Below are 17,369 nucleotides of genomic sequence, written 5' to 3' on the forward strand. Positions count from 1 at the left end.
TGACTACCATGAACACTGTCTACTACTCATCGCACTATTTACCACTCACGTGAGTGATGGCTGGGCTTTCATTGTCTGCTTTTCCCTTTCAGCTGTTATTGTGCCTCCATTTTTAAAAATCGTATCTAGGTGCGTTTTATTCCCACTGTTTTCTTCCCAGTCCTGTTGTGTCTCCTTGTGCACCTGCTCCCTTCTTGCTTACTTCCTTCCACATACCTAAGCTGCTCTGCCTGGTTTAAGTATACCTCATTCTGTGCCCCTCACTATTGGGCTTTCTACCTCTCCTATCTTCTCTAACAGCTTCTCTATTTCCTATCCTTCTCCTCTCACTAAGTCTTACTAAGTCTGGCAGGAAAAAACTCAGGCCTGCCTATCAGTGACACCTACGTCAGTGCTTACCGCCAGAGAGGCTCTCACCGACATCCACTTTATCGTTCCTTCTCCCGACCTATGGACTCTTCATATGGTTGCTCTGCTCTCTCCTTACTCTTCCTCACACATTAATGGCAGCATCCGCTGGGAGGTCCTTCTTGCCTCATTCTCCACCTCCAGGGTCATCATAAATGGCTATCGAAAAGGTACCCTCCTGGTACAAGGGCCTCAGTTCAACCTCTTACTTTTTTATAGGCTTTTTCCTCGCCTTATCAACTTTCCACTTTCCTCCTCATGGCCTCCCTTGCCAACTGTTTCTATGGCCGCCCTGGCTCGCTTGCCAGCTATGTCCACCTTAGCTATCCTGCCTCTTACTAACCTCATCACCTCTCTCACAACTGCTCCCTTGTCACTTTCAACTATACAGGGCTCTCTTGCCTACACGCACTGCTCTGACCACCTCGTCCGCCTCTGCCTCTCTGGTGCCCTTGCCACCCACTACCGCTGCATCTGGGGCGCCCTTGCCCCCTGTGACCCTTTCTACACTGGCTCCCTTGCCTCCTACTACTGTCCTGGCTCCCTTGCCTATATTCTTCTCACCAACATCCTTGTCAGCATGGGCTCCTCTGCCTACCCCTATCTCTCTGGCTCTCTTGCTGCTCACTGAGGGACCACTATCCCCTGTACACCCTCCTCCCCCCACAATTCTTTCAAAAACAGCGATCTGCTCCACGTTGCCATGCTAAACTATTGAAATGGGACACTTCATTCAATGAGCCTTTCAATCTCTGACTGGACATCTAACCAATGGTCTGGCAGTTTATGCACCAACCTTATCCCTACTTACCACTAAACATTGCCACTTATGGCAACAGAGTAACTCTCCTAACCTCACTCCCCACAGATAAAGGCAGCATGCAAAGCTCCCTGAACGTTATCTCTCTGGATAGCACTCACAGTTTCCAAAAGGTTAAAGAAACATTGAGTCACACATTCTTGAAAATGTTTAAGGTCAGATGAGTGTGGCACAGCTGTTACTGACTGCATGTTGAAAAATACTCTGCTCTCCGGCACCAATAAGCAAAAGTTCCCAGTAGGGGGCTTTGGCTTGATTGTTTCCACAATAACACAGCATTAACTCACACACATGAAACTGGTTCTGCTTACAAAATGGCCTTAGAAAGCAGGGCTTGAAGAGTAATTTTAACAATTATTTTCCACATGAACTTAATATATATTTTTTTGAAATAATGGCAATATATCTTTTTTATTATGGCCAACATTTGTAAAGCATACCATTTTTGAGTGCACCTTCCCAATAAAAGTTTCTAAAAGTGGTAGGGTAAGATTGGGTTTAGGTGTCAGACTGGGGACAATTTAGATTTGGACAATAGACCAAGACCCTTAGTTTAGTTTTTAGGCAGGGAAAAGACCTCCTAGCAATATGGAAAGATGGGAATTTTCTTTTTATTTAAAATAAACACCCATGAAATGTTTACTTTGGTTCGCCACAGTAGATAATGTTCAAATAAATAATTCTCTTAGTAGGCCTTTGTTAACTGCGTTCTTTTAATGCTGCCCACAGGTATCCAAGTGCCGAAAATGTAGACAAAAGTATGACCCCGTTCCATTGGACAAGATGTGGGGATTTGCCGAATTCAGCTGTCCCTCCTGCCTCAGAATGTTCAGGTAATTGATCTGCCAGGGCACATTTCTTTATAGGCTATTGCCATCAAAGATGTGAAACGCTTATAATATTCGTACAATATGTACACAGTTATTTTTGCAGTCACAAAAAACACTTGTCATTAAATGCATTTACCAGTTCAGTACCATGAGAATAGACACATTTAAATGTATATCAGATATCCTAAAATCCAAATTTTAGTTTTCTGCTTAAAAGTATTGCTTTGTGTTGAGATGGTTTTTCAGCATTAACCTGGGGTTGGATTCTGAGAAGCCATGCTATTATGATAACGGGAAAGACACTGAGAACGCACCAACCCCAGTCAAGGTAGGATAGCAGAGTGGTAAGGCTTGGACTCAGGAGAGCTGTGAGAATGGTCTAGGGGTGCAATCAGACACACACACAGAGCACTCAACGCGTGAAGGACCATGGGTACAGTGGAGGTCACACTAGGGATAGTATTACTGGCACGGCCAGTCAACGTCCCTTTTCGAGTTTCGTAAACAACAACTGTAATACTCCGCAGCTTCCACTAGATGTCGGCCTATGCATAGCATGTGAATCTAAAGATACAAGCATCAGAAATACGAGTACGGTGAGTAATGTATACCTAATTTGGCCTTTGAACACTCTAAACATTTGACTCTAGGTAAGTATTGTTACTAAATTATCAAAATACATGTATACATTCAATATTGTGGGGGGTTCTGAGTAGAACCCATACGCTTACTTTGAAACAGTTAAGGAACAGTTAGCATAATCCAAAGCAATACTTTAAATAACTGTGAATGGTAAAACAAGTGAAGAGTTAGAAAAACAGTTGACACAAAACCAGTAGACACAGGTAAGTGGCAACCTTTAATTAGATGCCTATCCTTAGTAAATCCAGCCTGCATATGAAATAGAGCCTAGTGCCCAAACATCACCATCTCCGCAAGTTATACTGGTCAGGTATTTTTAGTATTGGATTTGAGCAATGATAGAGTTGAGGTTAAGAGTTCCGTAACTTTTCCAGAAATCTGGAAGTGTCTCTCCCAGACCCACTATGCAAGGGAAGGCCTAGGGAGGATCCTTGACCAGGTCACCACTGATCTTAGTCAAGTAAGGGAGAGTTAGGGCCAGGACTTTACATCCATGTTAGCCCTCTGGATGGATGGGGGCGGCAGGTAGCATAACTCACCCCTCTTACTCGAGGGATGTCCAGGGGCCACATGTGTACAGGTCAGTTTCGTGTCATGATCGCGTCCGGCTAGTATGCAGTTAAGTTATGTTGATATGGTTCTGCAGAGTGGTCAGATGGACACGGTTGACAAAAAGAGATGCATGCTTTCATAGGACATGTGACCTCAGGAGACCTCCAGGACATGAAAAAAGCAGCATTTGGTTGGAGTCACCACGATCAAGCGGTAACGTTATCTTCTGGTCCCCTACGACCGCACTAACCTGGCTAGGCCTGCAACCTTGAGCACCTCCAGACCCTTACCTCGCACATAGCTCGTGGACCTTCCCCCGCTCTGCATTCCCCTGGCTTTAGTGCAGCTTTACAAATACAAGAAATCCTCTAAACGGGACATAGTGTTAGGGACTGATCAGTTTCCCCATAAGAATAAGCATAACGTAAGGGAATTAAAGCTGAGGGTTTTACTTGCCTCCAAAAAGTAAGGTCAGCAAGCAAACATTTTCAAAAAGTGTACCATAGAAGTCGATTGGAGGAAAGCAGTCTAGGTGAGCTGAAGCACTTCTTGCCGGTAGGGAAAAAGTATTGCACAATGTTTTAGAAATGTTTGTAGAAAATTAAATAACTATAGTGCCACATGCTGGGAGGCTTGTGAGAGGCAAAGCTGCAAGCAACTCTGCAAAGGCAATCAAATCAAGTCTCAACTGAGAACAATCAAGGCTACACTACAAGAACTAAGTCCTCCTTAGTTTTACAGTACCATCGGTTAGAAGTAAAACTGCTTCCAGCTGGTTTCTGCTCCTGTATATGTCTGCAGATCTTGTGTTCCTGTGCCTCAGTCGTGGGGATATGAGGGAGGACGTCTGGGGACCTCTGCACTACGAATGGAACGTCAGTGGCAGCAATGGGCAAACATCAGATCAGCGGCACTTCATAGTTTCAGCTCCTCGTGGCTCACGCAAACAGCACCACCACGGTTCTCGGATACCTTAATGGACATTCCTCGCATCTGGGGACCAGCACTCTGTTGAGGTGGCTCAGGCTTGGTCAGTCCTGCTTCATGGGCATCAGGAGGATCTTCCTTGAGCTCGGGTCCGACTTAAAAGTGATGCACTTGAACTGGTGTTCCTCTCCCTGGCACTTCGGTTGCTGCAGCAGCAATGGAAGTACAGCCAGCTCTGAGAGGATGTTCAGGCGAGTTTACTTTGGGGTTGATGGGTCCCACCAACCGAAGGGCAGGAGTCATCTATTGCAGGGCTTCTCTAGTCAAGGCGAATTCGGAGCTTCAGCAATGCAGCAGGGCTTCACCGGGCAAACCAACGGTCCAGGAGTTGCAGCAAGCATCTCTTCCAAGTTTTTCTTCGGATTCCTTCGTCCAGTTGTCGACTCTGCCTTCCAAGCAAAAAGCCTTGCCTTTTATGCAGGTTTCTCCCATTTATTTGCGATTTAGGGTGAAAGGGTTGAATGCAATTGTTTCGAATGCAATAGTTTCTAACCAAAAGGACTGGAAAAAAAAAATCACGTTTTTTTGTTTTTTGGAGGGGGTCCCCTCTCAAACCCATGTTTTTAGGGTAAAAACCAGTTTTTATTCCTATACAAAAGCCCCAAAAAAATATACATTTAAAAAAAGGCATTCAACTTTTTTTTCCGATCCTTTTGCTTCAAAACTATTGATTTTCGAAACAATGTATTCGTCCATTTGACCGGACACCTTAATTTGCAGCCTAGTTTTCACTCACACAGCAGGGTGTTTGTCCTCCGGGGACAGCCAGCCGGCCAGTTACCTTTGGGTGCATTCCTGTAACCAAGGGGATTAAGCACACAGAGTTTCAGGCACCTCTCTCACTTCCTGCCCCTGCCAGACATGCTGGAGCCAGAGGCGGGTTTCAGCACTGAAGCCCTCAAAAGACCAAATGAACAAAGGGACCAAACCTGGTTCGGCACGCAGAGTAAATCTCAAGAAAGACCTTGCTAACAAGAAAGGTGAAAAAAGAAGACGGGGGCCATTTTGACGAAATGGGCACCCATGGGTGTCTTACTGCAGCTGCAATTGCAGTCCGCGGTAAAAACACACAATGGTAGTAAAAAGTAAACCACTGCCTCCAGCCACTAATTGTAGAAAGGGTAACGTAAAAATGTTACATGAGAAACTAGACAAAGGGGATACTAAGTAACCGCTCCAGCACCCTATGGTAAGGTAGTGTGTGCTGGGTCTGGAAACCTACAAAATGTAAGTAAAGTCAATTCCACTTGGCTCATGGAAACAGTAGTTTGAACAAGAAAAGGTATTTAAACCTTTGGGAAATCTAAGCGACTTCTCTGTGTCTCTGCACTGAGGGTATTGTGTGTCACAATGTAAAGATGATGCCTATGGAGTCTGTCAGACTCCAAAGTCAAAAGAAACGGAGTTAAAATCACAGAAAAATACATGAGAGAGTGGGGAAAAAGGTCTCTTTCTCTCCCGTTTAGAAAATAAAAGTCCTAAAGTCCAGCAAAAAGAGCAGGGGGGTCTCTAAGGTAGAATGAAATTGGCACATTTCTGAGAATTCTCCCTAACAGCGCGTTATAGGCCATTTATTCACGAATTCCTTGACCCCTTTTCCCAACAGTGTGTGCTTACTTGTTACTGAAGACTACCTCTCATACTTTCTGGATTTTCTACAGCTTGTGCCTTCCTGTTTTGTCATCCAATCTAACTCTGAGACACTTATAACTAGATAGGGATGGACTTCTGAAGTGTTAGGCCACTGTGAGCATAATTACAAATATTTACTTAACTTATGTTGGCTTTGTTTGTTTCATCCACTTTTACCAGAAACAGATATCATGAAAAGTTATTAGAAAGGTTTTACTCTCCTTTGAATTGCATACTACCATTCTAAAAGTAGTACAAACGTGCTTATTTACTGTGAATAATGCATTGGCATTTCTAACGTTATTTCTCCAGCATGGGGTCTGGCATGGATTCACATGCTCATGAATATTCCCCGTCATCAGGCTGAATGAATCCATGCCAGACCCATGCTGGAGAACAACAGTTACAGGTAAGTAACTTGTTCCTTATTGTGTGTGATGGTACTTACTTTCGAAGGGATTGTGTCCTCCGACTTATTCCTTATCTATGATCTTTGTATCTCCAGCTTGCTGGCCTCGGAAAAAAATGTTCCCAGTAGAGGGCGCTGTGCGTCGACGTCCGTCGAGTAGGTGTTCCTCGACGGCCACCGTATCGACGCCGACGTCATCATGCCTATAAATGGCCACGCGCAGCGTCCGTTGCTCAGTTCCGTTTTTCCGTGCTTCGTGTGCCTCGGAATACCGTTGCTCAGTTCATCAGTCGATATATATTCATATTTCCTCGAGAAAACCGACTCGTACTCGATGGCTTCCTCCTCCGACCCGACGACTCCTCGGTCCGGTTTCAAAAAATGCTGAGACTGTGGGAAGAAAATGTCGTTGACGGATCCTCACAGGATCTGTTTGTGGTGTCTGGGAATCGAACACCAGTGTTCGGAGTGTGAGGAATGCCTATCGATGACGGCGAAAGCCTTGAAGGAGCGTAAGGGGAAGCTCGAGAGAGGTAACTCAATTTTAACTTCCTCGAAAGTTTCCACGGTAGAGTCGAGACATTCGTCTCCTCACCGTCAAAATCATTCTCGGTCTAGGTCTCGAAGTGGCTCCCACCACTCGTCGAGGTCTAGACACTCGAAAAAAGACGAAGAAGATCCCCTTTATCGTCGTCTTCTAGTTCCCCTGAAAGAGTAAATTGCCCCACTAAGCACAGCTCTCAAGCTTAGTGGGAGGAATTCAGAAAAAAGATGCTAAGCATCTTCGAGAAAGCGGCCTCGTCCCTCTCGAAGTCAGCTGAGGGTGATACCCCGGGTGAAAAGCCCAAAAAATCTAAACGCCGCGAGTCGAAGCACCCAGCGAAAGAGTCGACCCGAAAGCGCCATGAGCCATCGGGAAGTAAAGCATCTTCGACGCCATCGTCGAAAGCCCCTTCGAAGCATAGATCGGCGCCATCGACGCCGTTATCGAAGGGTTCTTCGCATCCGTCGATCGAGTCGACGCCGACATCGACGCCGATAAAAGAAAGACCCACGGCTACTCCACAGCCAACGGTTACTTCGAGAACGTCGTCGACATCCTCGAGCAGGATTCCAATCCTCTCGAGTTCGTCGAGGCCTCTTCCAGTTTTCTCGACGCCTTTGTCGGCGCCTTCGATGATTTTTACATCGGCGTCGACGACATCGACCTTTTCAAGGCCACGGATGATGGCTCCCTCTGCCTTAGAGATGGGTTTTATACCATTTCACAGACCAGAGCATCCCCCCTTAACTTCAATTTTTGAAGAAAGGGAAGATTCTAATCAAGAAAGGCCTTTTGGGCTGCAGAGGACCACATTACCTGAACCAGAGACTTTTGCCTCTGAGGAAAGAAGGTTGAAAGACCTTCAGGATGCATTACAGGAAGCAAGTGGCCTAGACACTTCCCCAGAAGAGGAATTTGTCAAACCAGACCCAGGGGAACATGCCGATACCCCTTATAGAACCCTAATGTCAAGGATTATGGAGTTCATGGGTTGGTCTGCGCCTTCACCTGTTTTTCAACAGGATGAACTCACAGATATTCTGGATAAAGGTCCACAGGAGGATCCTGTGGTTCCCTTTCATTCTGCTTTACAAAGAAAGATTTTGACTAACTGGGAAACTCCTGAAGTTGTCCCTGCGGTTAACAAGAAGTTGTCAGCGAAATATAGGGTATCTGCTGCTGACCCTGAATACCTATCTAAGCACCCTACTCCAGAGAGTCTTGTGGTCCAGGCTGCAACTTCATCAGGCAGTACTTCTGCTTACCCTACTGCTCCTCAGGATAGGGATGATAAAAAATATGATGCCATGGCTAAGAGTCTTCTCAGCCTGTAGCATGGCTTTAAAATCTATTAATGCAACTTGTACGCTCGCTAGGTTCAGCCACACCCTTTGGGAGTGTGCTTCATCTGCGGCTGACTGCATTCCGGAAGGAGAAGAAAGGGACGCATTTTTAAATATCATCAGAGATGGTAAAGATGCAATGTGTGAGTCCCTTCAAAGTGGCATTGATTCTGCTGACAGTATCAGCAGGGCCATGGCGGCAAGCACCACAATCCGCAGGCATGCGTGGTTGAGAAAGTCCGGCTTTGCTTCTGACGTACAGGCCAGACTTTTAAATATGCCCTTTGACGGTTCTTCCCTATTTGGTAAAAAGGCGGATGACAGTTTGGAAAAACTACAAACATCTAAAGCAGCAGCTAAGTCACTAGGAGCTGCTATCCGACAAACTCATTTTCGTCCCTCAGGATCCTCTTGGAGAGGAAGGTCCTTTCGCTATTATTCCTCATATGGAAGAGGCAGAGGACGGCCGACTCAAAAAGGCCAAGGAAAATGTACCCGTGGTGGACGGGGTAAAGGAATGAAAGCCGCTTCAGCAGGAGCAGGAGCTGCTTTACCTTCGGCAACTGCATCAGCCGCTCCCAAACCACTCTGAGGTCTCCCATCACAAGACACCTGTAGGGGGCAGGTTAACTCACCATCTGACGGAATGGCAGGCTATTACGTCAGATGCTTGGGCATTGGAGACAGTTGCCCAAGGTTACTGCCTGCCTTTTCTACGCATCCCTCAGAGACATCCACCGGGGAACAGCCCTCTGAAAGTGCCGGATCCGCTCCTCTTGCAGGAAGTTGTAGACCTGCTAGAGAAGGGTGCCATAGAACGGTACCTGTAGCGGACAGGAACAAGGGCTGGTACTCCCCCCTACTTTCTCATACCAAAGAAAGACGGAAGACTGAGACCCATCCTGGACTTACGAGAATTGAACAAGTTCCTCAGGAAGGACAAGTTAAAGATGGTAACCCTCTCTCAGATCCTTCAGGCCCTCCAGCTTCAGGACTGGTTGGTATCTATGGACCTTCAGGATGCTTATTTCCATGTGCCTATCCATCCCAAGCACAGGAAGTACCTGAGGTTCGCAATTGGCAACTCTCATTATCAATTTCGAGTTCTGCCATTTGGGCTGACCTCCGCCCCGAGGGTCTTCACCAAGCTAATGTCGGTTGTGGCTGCAAGTCTAAGGAGGGAAGGGATTCACGTCTACCCCTACCTGGACGATTGGTTGATCAGAGCAGTTTCTTCGGAACAAGCTCGGATCCAACTAGATTATGTCTGCCACTCCCTTCACAGGCTGGGCTTCTCCCTCAATTTAAAGAAGTCACAGATGATACCATCACAGAGACTCCAGTTCATTGGAGCAGTCCTGGACACGTCCCTGGGAAAAGCCTCGCCACCAGAGGTGAGGGCTCAAGATATTCTGCAGATGGTCACCAGGTTTCAAAATGCCCAACGTCTCCCAGCCTACGACTTTTTGAGGTTGCTAGGCCTCATGGCATCCTGCATATTCCTTGTGCCAGAGGCTCGCCTGAGAATGAGATCCCTTCAGTGGGCACTGAGGACTCAGTGGTCACAATTCTCAGGGAGGATGACAGATCTCCTCCGGATTCCGGACAAGGTAGCCCACGACCTTCAATGGTGGGCCTCTCTAGAGAACATCTTGAAAGGAAAACTGTTTTGGCAACCATGGCCGGAGATCACAGTAGTCGCAGACGCCTCACTCACGGGGTGGGGAGCCCATGCCAACGACTTGACCATCAGCGGTCGTTGGTCTCCATCGGAGTCCAGACTACATATCAACCTGTTGGAGCTGAGAGCCATCAGACTGGCACTGAAGGCTTTTCTGCCGTCTGTACGGGGGAGAAACGTCCTGATAATGACAGACAATACAGTGGCCATGCACTACCTCAACAAAAGAGGAGGCGTAGGGTCACTGCCACTGTGCAGAGAGGCGATGCAGCTCTGGTTTTGGGCAATTCAGGAAGGTATCTCTCTATCGGCAATTCACCTAGCCGGAGAGAAGAACTTGACAGCGGACGCTCTGAGCAGGCAGAACACAGTCTCCCACGAATGGGAGATAGCTCAGGAAGTCCTTCAAGAGATCTTCGCCCTTTGGGGAACCCCTCAAGTGGATCTGTTCGCCACCAGTATCAACAGGAAGTGCGACAGATTTTGCTCAAGGGAATTTCCCCCGAGAGGAGCTCTAGGAGACGCGTTCGTAGTGGACTGGGAGTTCCCATTTCTGTACGCGTTTCCTCCGGTCCCTGTCATTCCTCAAATGATCAGGAGGTTGAGAAGGTTTCGGAAGATTATGATCCTAATTGCCCCGGATTGGGCCAGGAGAACGTGGTACCCGGACCTTCTGGACATGGACCTTCTGGACATGTCCATCTGTCCTCCAATTCGTCTACCGTACAGAGAGGATCTTCTCTCGCAGAAGGGAGGTCAGGTTCTCCATCCAGCCATCAAGACCCTCAACCTTTACGCTTGGTATCTGAAAGGTTGAGGTACAAGGATTGGGACCTTCCAGATGACGTCATGGAGGTGTTGCTTTCGGCCAGAAGACCAGCAACTAAAACTACCACTGCCGTTGGAATACATTTTGCAGCTGGTGCAGAGAGAAGAATATCACAAGGATCCTCACTATCTCCATTGTACTTCAACATCTACCAAACCCCTGTAATCAGAATCTTCAAGAAACGCAACATCAAATGCTACAACTATGCAGACGACACTCAAATCATCTACAAGATCGAAGACACCCAAGCCGATCATTCAAACCTAACCGACTGTCTAAAAGAAGTCTTCAACTGGATGAATGCCAACAACCTGAAAATCAACCCAGGAAAAACAGAAATCATGATCATATCCAAAGACCAAGAGAAGGAAACCGCCATCCCGTGGCCAACAGAAATGGGATCTATACCATCACCATCTAAGGTAGTAAAAAAATCTGGGAGTCCTGATGGACAACACCCTAACCTTAGAACCGCAAATAAACGCAACAGTCAAGAAATGCTTCTTCCTCCTCCACACGGCAAGAAAAATACTACCTTTCCTCTCCTTCACACACAAAACACTCACCATCCTCGGCCTCATCATGTCAAGTATCGACTATGCAAACAGCCTCTACCTCGGTATACCGGAATACCTACTGAAGAAGCTACAACGGATCCAAAACACTGCAGCCAGACTACTCCTCAAACTATCCAGAAGAGACCACATCACCCCGGCCCTAAAAACACTACACTGGCTCCCAGTAAAACAGCGTATCATCTTCAAAACAATGTGCATAACGCACAGGGCAATCAGCGGACAAGGAGCCGAATTCCTACAAAAAAAAATAACAATCTACAAGCCAACGAGACCACTCAGGTCAACCAACGAAATCCGACTGGAACAAAAACCTTACATCAAGAAGAAACTCGGAGGCACCGCTTTCTACCACTTAGCCGCGAAAACCTGGAACAACATCCCAAAATTGATAAGGAACACCAAAGACCACCTTAAATTCAGAAAATTACTAAAAACCTACCTCTTCAACACCGGAGACTAAAACCGAAACAACAATAAGACAAACGAATCATCAAAAAAGGACAGTGACAAACCGCTAGAACCGACAGAAGTACCCTGGGCACCAGCAGGGCTGACGCTGGACACAGGGGTCCACCCGCGAGACCCGGAGAAACGGATACAACTACTCCAGCCAACCCTTACCATCCCCCACCGCCCTCACAGCCCCAACTAGGTCCCACGAGGCTGTGGAACAGACAAGATACCACCAATCACCACACAACCGGGTGTATGGACAATAGCAGCGGCGCTAGTCATGTGGAGGGGGGGAGGAGCATGCAAGGTTATTAAGGGAGCGGGCGGAGGGGACAGCTAGATCCTCAAACGGCCTCGAATGGAAAATCAGGCACGTACCTCCTGAGGCTCAGGGTGTACAAGCATCCCGTCGGGTAAGATTACACGAGCCCAACCGGTTTCAGTCCAGGATAGAGATGACTAACGAATACCATTAACAATTTCCTTCTCTGCATACACCTCTCAAACTCCAAACCAAACACAACCACAAACCTCTAGCGCAGCAAACCGCACGAACTTCACTACACTGCAACAACAAAACAAAAAAACACATAGACTCGCACATCAGCACACGACGACTACCGGCCGCATACACCCCAGGCCCAGCCGACGGAACCACCGGGCTGAGGCTGCCAACAGCACATCACTGCAATCTTGCACTTTTCCAGCCTCCACCCACTAACCCACCATCCCCCCCCTCTTTCAGAGCCGCCAGAGCGCCAGGGGACCACTCCGGTGGTGATAGTGCGCGGTACAAATGACCTTTAACATTAACATTAACATGTGGTACACCTACGGTGTTATCCTTCTTACTTTATTTGGCAAATTCGGGCCTTCAAATTGGCACTATTAAGGGCTATCTCGCAGCGCTATCGATCTTTAAGCGCACTGCAGAGGAGCCATTGTATTTCAAAATTCCATTGGTAATACAATACCTGAAAGGTCTAACTAATGTTTACCCTCCAAGACCATTCCAAGTTCCCTTATGGGACTTAAATCTAGGTTTAAACTTCCTAAAAGGTGCTCCTTTTGAACCACTCCACTCTTGTTCATTGAAGTTTCTCACCCTCAAAACTGTTTTATTGGTAGCATTAACATCTGCTAGAAGGGTTAGCGAGATACAAGCCTTGATACAAGCCCTCTCTTGTAAACCTCCTCATACAACTTTTCACAAGGACAAAGTAGTGCTACAGGTGAAGCCTAACTTCCTCCCAAAGGTAGTTTCGGAATTCACATTACTCAGAAGGTTACTCTACCTTCATTCTATCCTCCTCACCATCCGGGGAAAGAGGAAGAGAGACTACACAGGCTGGACCCTAAGCGAGCCTTGAGTTTTTACATCAGTAGACTTGCTAAAATCAGACAAGCAGACCAACTCTTTGTAGGTTACGCAGGACATAAATTGGGATTACCTATAACCAAACAAACCATCTCCAGATGGATTATTTTAGCCATTCTGGAATGCTACAAACTGGCAGGGAAAGAGCCCCCTCAAAATCTAAGGGCTCATTCCACCAGGGGTATTGCAGCATCCTCAGCTCTTCAAAGAGGGGTACCAATTAGAGACATATGTGCGGCTGCCACATGGTCGTCCGCACATACCTTTACCAAATTTTATAGCCTGGATTCCTCCTCTAGTCAAGAGACTAGATTTGGCAAAGCTGTGTTACACGCTGGTCATTCTTAAAGGGTAATATGGCATCTCTCCAATCACATACCACTGCTATGGGAGTCTATCATAGATAAGGAATATGTCAGAGGACACAATCCCTTCGAAGAACAAGTTACTTCTTACCTTGTAACGTTCTTTCGATGGGATGTTCCTCCGACGTATTCCTTATCGCCCCTCCCATCCATCCCCGCAGTAACATTTCCCTTGTGGTTGCAGCTTACGCTCCTTCAAGGGTAGTAACCATTCATACAATAACTACTTTACTCTACAAAACGGAACTGAGCAACGGACGCTGCACGTGGCCTTTTATAGGCATGATGACGTCGGCGTCGATACGGTGGCCGTCGAGGAGCACCTACTCGACGGACGTCGACGCACAGCACCCTCTACTGGGAAAAATGTTTTCCGAGGCCAGCAAGCTGGAGATACAAAGATCATAGATAAGGAATACATCGGAGGAACATCCCATCGAAAGAACGTTACAAGGTAAGAAGTAACTTGTTCTTTTACCTTACCTTAGTGTATATATAAAATAAACCAATATTTTTATATAACTTTAGTGTCCATGTTCCTTTGGGCCTATGTGTATATAAGTTCTTTGTAACACCTACATCCCCTTCTCTCTCCTAAGATAAGCCTGCCTGCTCAGCCATTGCTACCAACAAAACATGTGTGGTTCATGCCTATACTAAGAGTTGGATCCCTGTTTCCCAAATGTGAGTCTTCTTAAGTCCTACCAAAGGTAGACTTTTTGTAAAACTGCCTAGCAGATAGGCTTGGCAGTAAGGATTAGACGTGGGATATCCAGGGTTTGTTGGAAGGTACAGTCAACAGATAGTTGATCAGCAGTAGACTGTCTAGACAGATTGATAGCGATGTACTATTTAATTAAGTACACACAATCATTACAAGTCAACACTACTACACATCAAAACAGAATCCATTTAGATGCATATGCAGCTATTTTGCCCAAACAAAAGGATACTTGCAGCTTCAGTAGTCACTGTGTGTAAATGCAAAGCGTAAGATATTATGTTCAGCCTAAAGTGGAAGGGTGAAAACAAAATGGTTATGCAGCCAGGCTCATAGATCTCATTACCAGGCTGATGGCAATTCCATAAAAATGACAGCCTAACTCATTTACCATTATCACCACTCTGTGTGGCGGCATTACTGTCTGGTTATAAGTGCAGTAACTTCATGGGCATTTTCGAATATTTATTGCATGTGTTAATTACGCCACCGTTCTTTCAAGTAAAGTAGAAGATTTACTTCTATCTACAGAGCATACAGCATGAGTGACTGGCATTTGAGAGTGGCAGGCCAGAGGCCAAATAGCACTGCATAAAGGAGCAAGTGGAATTAGGGCTCTGCCCTGCCACTGTTTCTCTCTCTTGTTGCCTTTTTTCTGGAAATTGGAGGTGGCAGGTCTACCAACCTTTCTCTTTCTTTCTACAGTTCCTAAGGATCCCTTGGCAAAACTTGTTGTGTGCAGTGGCTTGGTCTTAACCTGCTTTGGGTGTTTTGCCTCTGAAGGTCTAGTCCAGGCTTCCTGAAGACCCCTGCTGTTTCCCTGCATCTCCTGGGTTGAGCAGTCCTTCCTGGAACTATTTTCTGAACCGCTTACTGCCGCATTCCACCATTTTTTGACAGGATCTTCTGCTAGCCTGTGGGTCGCCGCTAGAGTTCAGAGGTTTAGTGAGACTTTACCACTGTGCCAGATCCTCGGCCTAGCATTCCAAGGGTGCCTCCTGTTTTTATCCTTGTCCTGGGATCTTTGCTGCTGTGCTGCCTTCATCTGTTGTGCACCTCGCCGCCAGGAGTTTTCTTCAGTTGTTACAATGCCTTTCCTCATAGAAATCTTTGGTGCAGTCCTAAAGGTCAATGCCGTGGAAGATCCTTTGTTTCTGAGCACTGCATCCTATAACCCGCACCTGGAAGGGAAGCCCTGAACTTACCGCGTCCTGGTGTGAGTGATTATTCGTGATACTCCTCCTCAGGGGTCCGTCTGGTCCGGCAACCACATTCTTTGTAGGTGAATCTTTACAGTGTTTGCCATAAACTTTAGTGGGTGTCTTGCAGCTTTGCTGTATCTTCCTCTGGAGCTTTTGGTTCATCCATCGACCTCTGGAATTGTTCTTTGGGGTCTCTACAGACCTTCCTTGGTGGTGTTTGCCACAGAATTCGGAACTAACTCTGGAACTAACATCTCTACTAAAGATGGAGGCCCATAAATAGTTTCCATTGTAGCATATGAACATTTCAGCCTGCTCTGTAACTCTCTATAACTGACTCAAGGGTACTTACCTGGCACTGGACATGTGTTCAGCATCCACAAGGTATTAAAAATGCTCTGGACCAATAATTAAAATTCTGATACTTGCCTGTGATTTGTAATCAATTTATAAAGACATGATTTGCATTTCTCCAATGATGGATGTATTTTTAACATTGCAGCTAATATTGGTGACACAAAATATTTTCCCCTGAAACGTCTTGCAAAGGTAATGGTTGTTGACATGTCTTATTCATTCTTGGAAGTCTTTGGGTGTGTTTTGAAACTGTTTCCTACCCTCTATGGCTTTAATCCTCAGGGATTATTAGAGTATGTGTCCTCACTGGTAAAAAAATATCTGCATCCCTTTCTCTCCCAACCTCTACATATATGCATTAGGTGCTTACCCACAGATCTCAGACCTTCCACATATAGCAGTGGGGGGGGTTGTGTCATTAGAACACTGTACAAAATTGTGCACGTCGATAGGGAGCTTTACCCGATTGTTAGGATTTGCTGTTCTCTTGTTCTCCCCACCCCCTGTTAATTTCTGTTGTCTACCTATGGTAGTCGACATCTAGAGGAGTGTTTTATTTTTTATTTTTAGAATATACTGGGTATCTTTTTAATACTGAGTATTACACATGAAATACTTACTTTCACCAGATGAATTACTTTGGGTGACATAATGTATTTTCTTTTTCAGTATGAGTGTATTGTCTTTTCTTAAGGAATGTGCGTGGTCTAATTGTACTTTTGTTCCAACCTGTTACTCTTACCTGAGAGTTGAGAGTTGACAGCCAGTCCACGTTACCTACCGTATAAGGATTCTGTTAGGGAGTTTTACAAAAGCCCACTTATGGTAGGACTAGAGAAGATGCCTGAACTACCCAAATATTTGGTAGCAATGGCTGAGCTGCCTGGTTTAATCTAGGAGGGAAGAGGGCTGCAGATAGGCACACAGTACTCTGAGCATACAAGGTAGTTCAAAGACACTCAGACCCACTAGTAGTTTATAGAAAAAAATCATATTTATTATATATACACTAGTGTTAAGGCTATTAAGCTAGGTTAGTACTATTCACAGTACAATCTGTCAAATAACAGTAGAATTAAAGGTTGTATCCTTTAAATTAAAATGGAATACAAGAGGAACACTGTAAATCAAAGTAGGATAAAAGTCATGTTAAACTTGTGTAACCAGGCTTCGATGTCCAACCCTATACTAGGTGCTATACACAGTCAAGGGGGCACTGCTGGTCCAGTGATCAAGGTTGAGGGGGAAGGAAGCAGGTGAGTAGTAAGTAGAGCAGAGCTCTATGAGGAAGTCTTCTTGTTTGTAGGTAAGTACAATAGTTTTAGTAGGCTAGGCCCAAAACCTAGGGTGCCCTTGAGGGGTGCAAATAACAGCTCACCTGTAGCACTCAGGGTGCACTAAATCACTCAGCAAGACCAAGGTAAGTATCGAGGCTTGGGACAGTACCTTTTCAGTGGTGAATTCACTGCAGCTGGTCGGGCCACCAGGTGAGGCCATAGACAGCCCTACAGATAAGGGGTGTATCAGTCACTTTTACTTCCTAAAAATTGGAAAATACTCCTAAAAAAGAAAAATATGATGTAAAAAATACTCCCAACAAAAAATAACAGACATGCAGAATCCTGCACCCCTACTTAC

At 45.9% G+C, this 17,369-nt stretch overlaps 1 protein-coding gene across 1 annotated transcript in view; it reads left to right on the forward strand.

Annotated features, from left to right (window-relative positions):
* SHFL (shiftless antiviral inhibitor of ribosomal frameshifting) overlaps window positions 1-17,369 on the forward strand; it is a 941,958-nt gene that overhangs the window by 636,474 nt on the left and 288,115 nt on the right. The window contains exon 7 of the mRNA XM_069604047.1: window positions 1,958-2,061. Within this exon, the coding sequence (XP_069460148.1) occupies window positions 1,958-2,061 (104 nt within the window). The remainder of the gene's footprint in view (window positions 1-1,957; window positions 2,062-17,369) is intronic.

This window comes from Ambystoma mexicanum, chromosome 3q (genome assembly GCF_040938575.1).
Source record: "Ambystoma mexicanum isolate Mex_15411 chromosome 3q, UKY_AmexF1_1, whole genome shotgun sequence".
Lineage (NCBI taxonomy): Eukaryota > Metazoa > Chordata > Amphibia > Caudata > Ambystomatidae > Ambystoma > Ambystoma mexicanum.